Raw genomic sequence first — 12,978 nt, 5'->3', positions numbered from 1 at the left:
GATTGTAGGCTACTTAATCAGTGTAGGAATGACTGAAGGTTCTTGATTGATATCCTTACTCTTTTACATGAGCTGGACCACATAGAAGTTGGTTCTGGGCCGCATGTGACCCATTTGAAGAGGCCTGCCCTGGTGGTTGCAACATGCTATCACACAGCATTGATTTGTGACCAATGTGACAACATTGTTGTGAAGTGGTGCTATACAAATCAAGCTGAATTGAATTGAATTGATTTCTGAGAACATGTTCAGATTCAGACAAACATGAAATAAATAAGGCAGCCAAGATCACTCACATACATGTTATTAAAAGAAAGTAATGAACGTTTTAGAAAGACTAAAAATGATTGAAAAAAAAAAAGATTAAAAGTCTCTCATTTTTGTTCTCTTTTTTACAGTTTGTTAAAGGGACAAGTGAAAGCCTCATATTCAAAAATACTACTTTTACCATTTTTTCATAGATCAGGTCTTAAAGGGTTAATTAGCCCATGAAGACTGGACCTTGCACCTGACATGTTATAAAGCATCTGCTGGTGACCTCTCAATGTCTAAATATCTATTTCTAAAAGCTCTGTCAGAACTGTTTTACCAACACAGGGTACGACTTATAAATGATAATTTTATAGTTGATCAGTTTATATGTATAATCAGATCAAAAGTTTTGAACACACCAACACATGGTTCCAATTCTTGAAATTTAATACACATATGTCATGAGATGGGCAGTACTAATAACATATATTCCACCTCTTTTTGCCCCTCTGAGCTTTAAATTGTGGCCAACACAACCAGTCAAATGTTTGGACACAGTTCCCCATCGGATTTAATGGAAAAGTGTGTCCAAACTTTTGGCTTGTAGTGTTGGTAAGACGACACTGTATTTATGCTTCAAGCAATAGATCCTAGGATGGCAACGAGTCTTCATAGCAACGGCTTACGTTATGTGGTGTTAGTATCACAACAAGAAATACAAGTATCTGCCGTACTGAAGCCTGAGTGAAACAGAAAACCACTTCAGTGTCATCGTTACAATAAAACAAAGCCTCACTGGAGCCCAGGCAGACCAGGAATGTTAAACCTTAGCTACGCCATAGGTAGCTAGGTAGATATTTATTTGTTGATTTGCATTCCAGAAAAAATGTAAAATGGACAATAAACTTTACAGGTGAACTTAAACTGACTTCTATATTTTTGAAAGCACATGTACAGCTTTGCAATGTTAATATAGAAATTGCACATTGTATTGTTTTCTCATAAAAAAATCACTATAGTCAAAAAAATATATCAATAAAAATGGCACACTGAGCCTTTCTGATGCAGAGCATATTACGGTTGCTGTGTAATTCTCAGAGAAAAATTTTAATCAGGGATCCCAAAAAGTAAAAGTCTGACAGACTTTTGACAAATTCCCCTGAAAACAGAACGTTTCTGGCCTGACTTATGTACATGTGTAAATCATAAGTCAGCATATGTCAGCATTTATTTGCTGAAGTCTATTCATGCACTGCACATAGTCCATTCTGACCTCTGATAACAGTCATTAGATTACAGCCTAGTAAAGTCTTTCTTCCTGCCAGCCGTCTTAATGCCCTAAGCTGATGTTTGAATGTAATAATTCATGGATAAAGAGTAATTCAGTTAATCTCCCTGACAGATTTATTTAAAACAGACACTTGCCCAAACAAGAGACCAAAATCTCATCCCGATTACTTTTAATAACAAGTCATGACTCCCTTTTCCTCCAGAAATGAATGGCCAGATACAGAAGTATTAGTACCAAACATTTTTCATGCTTTTGAACAAACTTGAAGTAAAACTAAAAGTGGGGAGTGGCACATGAGCTCCACTGAGGCGTTTGATCCTTCACTTCACTCGGTTACACATCAATGAACACACCTTTGCAGAAGATAAAAATAGATTCTGAGCATGAAAAAAAAGGTCAAATGCCAGCACACATCTCTGATCCGCTGTGGATTCATTGAAGTCTGTCTTTCCGGTAGAAACAGGGAAGCCGCAGGCATCAAAACGCCTCTTGAAAAGCTTTAAATGTGGATTGGACTCTGCTTCATGCTACTGCTAGCTGTTTCTTTTCCATTTGTCGTCATCAACGATAATCCTGCTCTGGAATGAGTCAGCAGACATGAAAGCACTTTAACATATTTCTCATTTAAAACTTATCTCCATCCTTCATCTGACTAAGTGGTTTAGATAATGAATGAATGAAAACTCATCTCTCTCTTTTGTCATCCTATCTGGTGCTGAAAAGAAAGGTCAGCTGTAGCACTGGCATCCAAACTGGGGCCAAATTGAGCTCCCCACCCATATCAAACGGGCCCTCACTGTGGACACTTATAACGCATTAAAACACATTTTTACTCCTCAGCTTTGAAGCGCAACATGAGAATAGTGTGGTCTCTACTTTAGCCTTCTAAGTCTATTTTAGTCTTTTAAATACTTTTAGCGTATCATAGTTTATCTGCTGTTCCAATCCGACCTCAAAGATGGCAACAGAGAGAGGCAGGCACGATGTGGTTCAACACAACAATAGATTTTATTAGAGAGACATAAGTAAAATGTGTGAAAGGCTATAACACTGATATAGGAAATGTAGGATGCATAGGAAAGTAGATATAACTAGAACAGAATGTGCCACACCTTCACAGACCTCATGACCGACCATCCTGCAGCTTTTAGATGGAACCCTTGTCCAACACACCTGAATCTAGATGCTGAATCCTGCTCTGCAGATGTCTTTAATGAGACATATGTTTGATTCAGATGTGTTGGACAAGGCTTGCATCTGAAAGTTTCAGTACTTCATTCAGATCTTAAGAACCAAACTTGGGCACGCCTGTCTTCAGGGTGACAGAAGACACCAGGTCCAGGTGTAGCTCATGCCACTGATTAGGACGCCACCTGTAAACACTTAAAAACAAAGTGATAAGTGGGTCTGTCACTTTGCTTTTTTTTTTTAGTGTATTTCACAGTTCTTTTAGTCCATCTTGCTCTTTTAAAATGTTTTAGTCACTTTTAGAACATTTCAGTCTTCAACTTTAAGGTTTATTTTTATTTTTCAAGTCTTTCAATGTCTTTTAAGGTGCAGGATTTCTGGCCGTGTGTCTTTATATGTTCCACAGTCATGTTCTATATGTTCAACATGTTGGTATCCACATTTTGTATGTGCGTTTTTTTTTGTTTTTTTTTCTTGTATTTATGTGCTTTATAAATATATTGGATTGGATAGAGAAGTGGAATGAAACAAATCATCTTTTTTTCCGGTAGTCCCTCTTCACCAGCATCCCTTGATAAGAACGATTAATTGTTTTTCCACCTGCAAACGGCAGCACATATTGGTGCACCATATGGCCATTTATTGACGAATTACTGCAACTTAAAGAGAGAAATAAAATTAACACATGGTTTAGAATAGATTTTCAGTCAGGACAACACTACTAACAAATACCGTAAAGTGTTTGAATTCATTGGAAAGATGTGGGGAAAAAAAACAAACAACATATGCATGTGGTTTTGCAAAACCTTTTTTCGGTTTTCATATTTCTGTCTAGTTTTTCGCATCTCATAATGTTGTGGTCTGTGGCTTTTGGTCAGGGTCTTTTTGAGTCATGCCATTTTGGGTTCTCTTTCCTGATTTATTTTGTAGTTCTTCTCCCTTGTGTTTTCCATTCTGCTTTAATTCCTGCTCGTTCACTGCACCTGCTCCTTGGTTTCATTTACTCATCACCAGTTCATCTGTTTGGTCATGTCATGTTTCTGTTCATGTTCCTGTTTTACTTTATGCGAGGAGCCACTTTTGTAATTAAACAATTTTTCCCGCAATCTGTGCTTCCTTGGGTCTGCACCTGCAACCACACCTCTGCCGAATCATGACGCATAAACTGTCCGGGCATTTTTGGAAAGCAAGTACAGCACATTTCATGAACAACACAGTTCAAGGTGCTTTACATAGAATATTAAAAGCATTATATATACATATACAGCACAAATAAATAAAAACATTACAATAAAATCTTTGCACAGTCACATTAAAATAATTAAAAGTACGAAAAGTAAGGTTTCCGTGCAGCTTTCATGCATAGGGGCATGATGATAAAAAAAACAAAAACAAACAAAAAAAAAAACTATTTGTCACTCCTTACATAATGCTAATGGAGGGGTGAATGGAAAACTGTTAATACCAAGGGAAGTAAAACCATGAATGCTCTTCACATGTTTAGTAAATAGTGTTTCTTTTATGAAATTCTTTCACTAAATTCTTGCTGCAACTGATGAAATCAACATTTACATTTCATCGTGGTCTTTACAAGCTAAATTATACATTCTGTTCTGTTTTTCTTGCGTTTTGGTGTTTGTATGGAAACTGCAGTCATCGTCTGCCAGCTGACATTAACTTAGCTCTTTAATCTGAAGCAAAGATCTCAACTAAATCACATCAGTGACAAAAAGCCAAAAATGTCAATCAATGCAAACATTCTTGGACTATTTTGTTCCCACTCATATATGAGCTATTGTCTGTTTTGATGGCAAGCCCGCATAAAGTTACATAAATGACAACTGAGTCTGGTCCAGCAGGGTATTTATAAAACAAGCACATGATGAAGCTGACAGTGTTGATGAGGGAGCCATTTAATCAATCAGCTACTGTAGAACGGTAAACCACCTGCAGGCTTGACAACCAGTCCATGCAAAGCCTGCAGTTTGTGTTTGTGCATACAGACACGTTTCAAAGGGGGAGGAAGGAAGTGAGTTGCTTTGATCGTGCTGACTATCCTGTTGAGCTTACCTACTCTAAATTACTGTTAAAAATGTTAAGCATTTCAATTGCTGTTGGATTTTCATCATACGTGTGTGACTGATTAAGTGGTTTGTTAATGTTCTGGCAGTCTTCCTGCAGTTGCAGAGGAATCCTTTGCCTTTTACTCTGTGAGGTCTAAAAGGGATTAAAAAAAAAAAACAAAAAACTATATTAAATATTGAAGGTTGTCTTTACCTTATATTTAAAATCTCTCTGCTCAACCTTAACTTGCCATAAAACACATTTCAGATTTACTTGCCTGCCATGTGCCCTAACAGCCATTAAAATCCAGGGGTGGTACAAGAAGGGGGAGCAAGGTGTCGCTGGTCATCTCTACTATCTGATTGAACCATAGATTGTATATTAAAAGATGGACAGAGCCTCCATGATGTCACCCATAGGTTTCTGAAGAGCTGAATTGAAGCTCGGTGGGCGGTTCCTATCATTGCCATCTTGGCAGTTCCTGCGTGCCGTCTCACGCGGAAAATTCAAATTTAGAAAATATGGGCAAAGTGGTAGAGCTGAGAGGGGGGCTGTCAACATGGGGGGTGGATAATTGACATCGACGAACTCTGACATGCCTGTAGCTAAGAGCTAACTGAGCTAACCCAGAATGAACAGGAGCTAACCAGCTAACGAAGGTAAGCGAGCTAGCACCAGAGACGTTCAATCCAAGCAGCAACCTTCGGCAGTAAAAAGTGAAGACTGTGCTGGAGTGCATAAAACTGCAGTTTCCCCCTTCATCCATTAGGGGCTCCAAAACAGAGCAAATCTCCATAGACTCCCATGTTAAAAAGGCCAACTTCACAGCAGAAATAAACATGTTTACAGCCTAGTTCAAAAATCCATTTTCAGTTTAATAGGTCAGGTTTACCTTCATCACAACCTTTGGGAGAGTGAAATTTTTTCTAACTCCCCCATTTAAAAGTAATTTAATCTCAAAGTTCGGCATATTTAGGGGCGTGTCCTTTTGATTGACAGATACCAATCTCCCGCTTCAAGTCAGAAGAACTTAGAACAACCGTGGTTTTTAACCGGTTAGCAATGTGACTTCAGCTTTAGCCTGCTTACCTCCGTTAGCTGGTTAGCTCCTGTTATGTCCGGGTTAGCTCGATTAGCTCTTAGCTACTGAAAGCTCAGAGTTCAGTCGATGTCAATCATCCACCATGACGCTCACAGCCCCCCTTTCAGCTCCACCTCTTTGCCCATATATTTATTTTCCAGGCGTGATGGCATGCATGCCGCTGCCAAGATAGCGATGGTAGGAACCGCCCAGCAAGCTTCAATTTAGCTGTTCAGAAATCTGGGGTGGGTGACGTCACGGAGGCTATGTCCATCTTTTTATATACAATCTCTGGTTGTCACACTGACCTATATCTGTCGTGGACGTAGAGTGAAAAACAAATACAGCAGCTCATTTTATTTATTACATTTTCTGTATGTCGGACCTGGGGTTATGTCTAGAAAGCAAAATAACATCACAGCAGAAAATATACACATTTTCCAGAAAGTTAAGGACTTTTTAACCAGCACTAATAGTGCAAACAACTGAAAACATTGTTTTAATATGTTTACAGGAAATTTATTAGAAAATATAATGAAATCTACATAAGGATGTGTCTTCATAGTAAGTGTGCATGCTTACAAAAAGAATTAGTGCAGGCAGGTTACATTAGTGCAAGTACTGGTACTAGTTACAAGTGTGTTGTTGTTCATCTTAAAGTTTAACTAATATTTTCTTTAGAGAACAGATATACGAGTTTTACACTTTGAATATTTGAAACAATAACATTTACCTTTTGAAAATGGATTGTTTTGTTGTTTTATTGGGGAGAAAAAAATACAAATAAAAGAAATTAGTTTGAACTAATTCAATAAGGAGAGTAATTTTCCTCCATGTTTGTTTAAATTTCCAGTTTCTAAGAGAGAGCTACCACCAATATGATCATGTGCAGTCACTTCCTTACCAAAACACTGATATGTTAAGACTGATATCATTTGTTTAAAATAGTAAGATTGTTTTTCTTTTTTTTTGTTCTTTTTTAAAAATAGACTAACATGTTCACATTAACAAATCTGTGCGAATTGGCACTTTATTTTATTTGTTTAAAAAGTGACCACATGTGTATTAAAGACAAAACAGACAGCATACTGTCCACACTTTACTGGACAGACAGCGGAGTTCCTTTTCCAAAAGGCTCACACAGCTTTGCTGTCTCAGGGACTGCAACAGAAAATCTTTCCTGCCCTACGCTTTAAGACTGTTTAACTTAATATCTTTGTGTCACAGATCAGATCACGAGAGAATGTTGCAACTGGTGAAATTTGCATTGACGAGCACATTCTTGCCCACTAGACAAGCTCCAAATTACACTATACTGGAGAATATATTGCACTGTATCATATCATACTTTATTCCAGACTACCTTCACATAACTGGATCGAAATGAAATCCAGTTATTAATTATAGAATAACTGGAGCTGATGCTACCTATATAACATTTATGTGAGTACCTTGTAGAAATTTAAAATACTGTTACCGATACATTTAAAAAAAAAAAAAAAAAAAAAAAAAGTATTATTATATTAGCAAAACTGCATAGTGCGTGTACACGGATGCTGCAACAACTAAATTTCCCAACTGATGAAGAAGGTATACCTATCTATTTTTATCTCTGTGCCCTTGGAGTTGATTCTATGGTACTGACATACAAATCGTTATGTGTGTGAAAGCCTGATATGCAAATATTAATGTCCGGTGTCCTCCGGTGTTTGTATTCCATAGAAACAACTGCGGAGACACTATGCCAGGAAAAGAATATTCATGTAATTATTTTTCGCAAGTTTAATGAATTCACCCTTGACTATAATCAGTTTTATTTTTCATTTGTATATATATATATATATATATATATATATATATATATATATACACACACACACAAAGATTGGTAGTTACACATTTAAAAAATTTATAATAAAGCTAAAACATTTTAATGGATAGACAGTTTCTGCACCCAGAAACTGCTGAATGATGTTTATATACATTGGTTATAGTAATATAATGTGATCATAAAAGGATTAAATGTTTTGCCATATTTAATTTGTCAGTACATTTCTTTTCCTCTGATACATTTTAAAAAAATGTTTTTTGTTGTGTTTTTCTTTTTTCTACAGCGGCTGCTCAGAAAGTCGATGATAAACTTTCCCTCTTGGTCTTCAGTGACGCTGTGAAAACGTGGTTGCGCTACGCTCTTGAGCGAGAGGGTGGAATCAAGAGGAGAGAGAAGATTTAGTTCCCAATTCTGGTTACTTATTTCATGTTGGGCTTTTATTTACTACGTTTGGTTCTGGTTTTGTTTTGAATAAAATTTCTTTAATAGCTTCAAGAAATGTGGGCTGTTTTTTAGATATTTCACTCAGCACTGTCACACAAACATGTTTCAGTTTAAATCAACCTAAATTTACCTTTTTAGATCAGGGGTAGGCATCGCTGGTCCTCCAGTGCCACAGTCCTGCAAGTATTTGGGAGTTTCCTTGTTACAACACAATTGACACGCATCAGACTCATTTAGGAGACTTGTGCAGAGCCTGACATCAAACTCAATAATAGTTTGCTAATCACCCACTGATCTGAATGAGGTGCAGCTGGAAAACTCACAACACTTGCAGAACACTTGAGGACTGGAGTTTACTAAATGACAGATTTTTAACATAAACGAAAAAACAAAGTATTTCAACGTAACTCAAGGTTGTCATAACTTCTTTTGCTGTCTGGGTAAGCCTGTTTTAAATAAGTTGAATCAATATTGATAAAATGACTGTATTGGTAAAAAATCAACATTTATTCAATAATGATCATAACGAGCACGTTCAATGTTATCTCGATGTCAGACATCAACGTTAGTTCAGTGTCAGTGACTGATAAAGTTTCAGTTTGATTCAACTGAATTTTGCTATCTGGGTCATTTTTCTTTATCACACCCCCCCTCCCAAAAACAGACTTGAGACTTCAAGTCATGCCCACCCCATGTAAAAATGTCTAGCAATGCAACTGCTGAGATTCACAGGTGGTGTCATTTTAACCATCTATCTTGTGACAGGAAGGTCAGGCTTTTCCATTAGAGCCCCCACTCCCCATATGGAAGTCTTTGTCTCCTCCCATGTTAAGCCCTTTTTAAGATTAGAACATTTATTATTATGAGAATTACTATTTTATTTTTACATGGTTGGATTGTGACATTCATAAACAGTTAAAATGGATAATTATTTTTGTTTAAGAAAGACGAAACAAATAGAAAATAAAATAAAATAAATAAACTACAGTAATATCGTCTCCCATACGGATACTTTTTTACATAATAATCATTTAAATTTATTTTAAAAAATATAAAGTATTTGTTTTTAAAGTCAAAACAATTCTGTGTATATTGCCTCAAATTACTTACCAGAATATTACATAGTTATTGAATATTCTTGGATTAAACTACAGAAATCTTTTATGATAAACATATGATATATATATATGATAAAAAATATATATGCTAATATTTTTTTCAGTTGCCTAATTGATCATTGTGGTAATTCAAAGCATTTTTAGCCTGCTTTCATGTCGCCTGTCTCATACTAACATAATATTCATCAGTCTTTGTGTGATTTGTTAATCTGCTAGAAAAATGGGACACATTTCAGTAAAAAAACAAAAGGATGTAGGGTCAACATCAGAAAATCTCATTTCTCATAAAGCCTGATTTCTCAAGAAACTGGAAGTTGTGAAACAGCACATTCTGCTTATGTGTCAAAAGATGCCTTTTGGTGTTTTGAAGAAAAAAAAAGGAAGGAAATAAAAAAAACAAAAAAAAACAGGAAACTGCAAGTATCCTCGTCATTTTGAAATAGAGCATTTTAAAATGTGCTTTCTGTGTGTTTGTGTCTTCATGAAACAGACCATGCGAGCGATAGAAGGTGAGGTGGAAAAAGCTGTGAGAGGAAAAAGTAACTAAACCAAAAAGAAAAAAACAAACAAACAATAAAAACCCAGTCCACTTAACTTTGGGAAGCTATTAAAATAATTTAATGTCTTCAGATCACTAACATCTTCCCGAGCTTTTCAGCACTGCAGCAAACTGTACACTCAAACGGTGACAATGAACAATAAATAATATGTTGTGGAAAGGAAGTGCAAGATTTTGTTTGAAAGTAAATAAAAAATACAAACAATACAAAAAAAAAAAAAGTTGTGCACAACTACATCTTGCTGGTATAAATAAATATTATACATACATATATATATATATATATATATATATATATATATATATATATATATATATATATATATATATATATATATATATATTCTGGGTTTTTTTATTTAAAGAAACCAGTTTTACTTTCTAAAAAGAAAGTAGTAATCTTGAAATGTTGGTACAAATTATCACATCCAAGCAGCCTAAATATGTAAAAATGATCCTACAGGTTTTTAAAATCCAATATCAGAACAAAACAGGTTGACAGGAAAGAAAACAAAATTGGAGTCATACAATGCATCTGCAAAAGAAAATAAAAAAGCAGTTGCATTCTATGACCCTCTACCAAAGAGGTCATACATTGTCAGTGTTACATCCTATTTGCAGGGACTTTCTTTGCTTTTCTTTGTGCTGTCATTTGGTAACAGGCCAGCTCTTTTCTGACAGCTTATTCTGAATAAATTTAAACAGCTGAACACTATAACTAAACTCTCTCTCTTTCTCAGCGCACATATGCAATTGATCGAGTGTGACCGTTGCATCGTCCATCCTCTATCTTGATATGCATGGGAAATGCCTTTGCAATGCGCGTGCGTCTCTTGGTTGGTTTGCTCAAGCAGGTGCACAGTTAAAGCCAAAGCCTGTCACCTTGCTGATTCATTAACTGTTAAGAGTCTTCAATAATCCTACACAATCATGTCATCCAGTGCAAACACACTCTACAGAGCTGCTTTATGTCTATGCACAATCCTCAGGTGTGTGCGGTGCTCAGGGTGGTGAAAGACTTCAAGGGGTGACTCTGAGCTATGAGGCCTCTCCTTGTGTCCATGTGCCCCACCGGTTGACCCTCCTTCCTTCGTTTTGTTGTCAGTTTTTCCTCTCAGAGGAGCTCAAACATTCCAGTTTTAAGTTTTATGTCCTTTCTCTCTCTTCTCCTGACTGTGCTTTCATCCTTTTGTTACGTCAGCGGCGAGGCTTTCCAGGAGAGTTCTATAAATGTCCGAGCGGAGGAACCGTGGGTACGAGTCTCTTTCCATCAGCCCATAAACTATCTTCTGAGCATCGTCAAAGCAGTGCATGGTGGGAGTCTTGACGTTCCTTTTGATCTGCTCTCGAGTGTGATAGTCAATGTTGATCTGAAATGAGGCACACACATAGGAATGAGGAGATTTAAGCCAAAAGCGAAAGATGCAAGTTTCAGCATTTGAGCTGTCTTTTTTCTTTCCTTAGATACTTAATGCTTCACATATAAGACAAAGGCGAAGTGTTTGAGTTTACATATAACACTTCTGGGCTTGACTCACCTCTTTAGGCGACTCTGCTTTGATGAACTGCTCGTAAATCTTTTTAGCTCTTGAGGACATTCGGAATGAAGACTTGATCTTCTTGTAGTCCTCACAGGTGAGCCAAAATTCAATATTCTCATCGCTGTATTCAGATTTGAGAAAGTTCCGAAAAGTTGCCAATCCATCTGAGGGAAGGACAAACAACACAAAGCATGAAGCACAAATAACATTCCCTTTCAAACTCCTTCTTTAAACCAATTATTCTCTTTAAACTTTCATTCTCACAAACTTAATTTACTGTTTCTGCAGCATTCTCATTCTCAAGGGAAAAAGAAACCTACATTTAGACTCGAGAAGCCTTTCCAGTGACTGTGACCATTGTTGGGTATCTTCTAAACTTAGCCTGCTGGGAGAGAATGCAAGTTGGATTACTCAACCAGAATCAAATTTGGGTAAACTAAATCTACAAGGACTGCAAGGACACACACGCAGTCTAGTAAAAAAAAAAAAAAGCATTGCGGATGTGCTTTTCAAATTCATACAAAAATGCTCAACATGTTGGTGTCCGAGGATGCTGTGCCAAAGCAAACATGTTGTCTCGAGATCATTTGAATCCTTTCATGATGCCATAGATGGAAATAATCGGAGCTGGATGGCTATTTTAAAACTGAAATGTATGCAAAACACTCCATAAGACTACTTACCTCTCAGAGCTTGACGGGTGTGAGAACATGCACTGGAGTCGGCACATGAAGTTCTTTCCACTGTGCAGAAATGAGAAATACATGAATACATCCCTGCTTGATTTACTGTTGTTAAATTACTTTCCAGTGAATCTGTCAAAACATGTTTGGCATATAAGTAATTAGAAGAGAGCGCATGTGACAAGCAGGATTTAATGACATGATTAGGTATTTTCAGTAGCAACGACGAATGGTCTGTCAAAGTCTTGTGCATTCTGCTTGCTGCTTCATGTGAGTTTAACAAGTTTGACAAAAAAAAAACTAAACAAAAAACTAAAAAGAAGGACATAAATCATGTTGTATATAAGTACTACGCAAACGCATGAACTAAAACGTCAGTTTTAAGTTTCACTCACATGTTCTTGTTTCTCTTCCTGTCATCTCTGTCCATGATGAAGTGCTGTGTGTTGAGAGGTTCGGCGATTAAGTTGGGCATTGTTTTGTCAGGTCCACACTCTCAGGCTCTCGGTCCTGGTCATGCTGTGGCTGGGAGACACTTGGGAGGGTCCCCCCCTGCGATGCGACTTTTTATGCTGAGGTTTCTGTCACTACAAGCTGGGGCTGCTGGGATACATCAGCAGCTAGACCTAGACTAAAGAGGAAGCTCCCCTTCCTCCTCCTCCGCCTGTTGCTCCTCTCCTCCTACTTCACAGTTAGAAACAACACATACTCACAGTGTGCAACATGCATGCCTCCCTCCACTTGATGCCTTACTCCCTATTATGTCTCGCGGCTTCACTTCCTTCCCTTCTGCTGTTGCTTCTGATTCCCGCCTCCTTACTGGACTGGCCAAACAAACAGCACTCTCTCTGCCTGAAAGCATGCTGTGTTCCCATTATTTTTAGTCTGGCAGCGCAGATGCAAATGACAGTAACTGTGATAGGCAA

General features: G+C 37.2%; 1 protein-coding gene across 1 annotated transcript; it reads right to left on the bottom strand.

Annotated features, from left to right (window-relative positions):
- Positions 1–10,242: 10,242 nt before the first annotated feature.
- On the bottom strand, positions 10,243–12,574 carry LOC306759191 (regulator of G-protein signaling 21-like). Its single transcript, XM_079244739.1, has 5 exons — positions 12,448–12,574; positions 12,053–12,112; positions 11,690–11,754; positions 11,367–11,533; positions 10,243–11,198 (listed from the first exon to the last, which is right to left on the bottom strand). Exons 1-5 carry the CDS (start codon positions 12,525–12,527, stop codon positions 11,010–11,012), a joined length of 561 nt encoding a protein of 186 aa, XP_079100865.1. The 5' UTR covers positions 12,528–12,574; the 3' UTR covers positions 10,243–11,009.
- Between the last annotated feature and the right edge of the window lie 404 nt (positions 12,575–12,978).

The sequence above is a fragment of the Telmatherina bonti genome (genome assembly GCF_933228915.1).
Source record: "Telmatherina bonti genome assembly, chromosome: 8".
In the NCBI taxonomy this organism is placed as follows: Eukaryota; Metazoa; Chordata; class Actinopteri; order Atheriniformes; family Telmatherinidae; genus Telmatherina; species Telmatherina bonti.
Note: the sequence above shows the minus strand (reverse complement) of the source record. Positions and strands in the feature narration are given on the sequence as shown.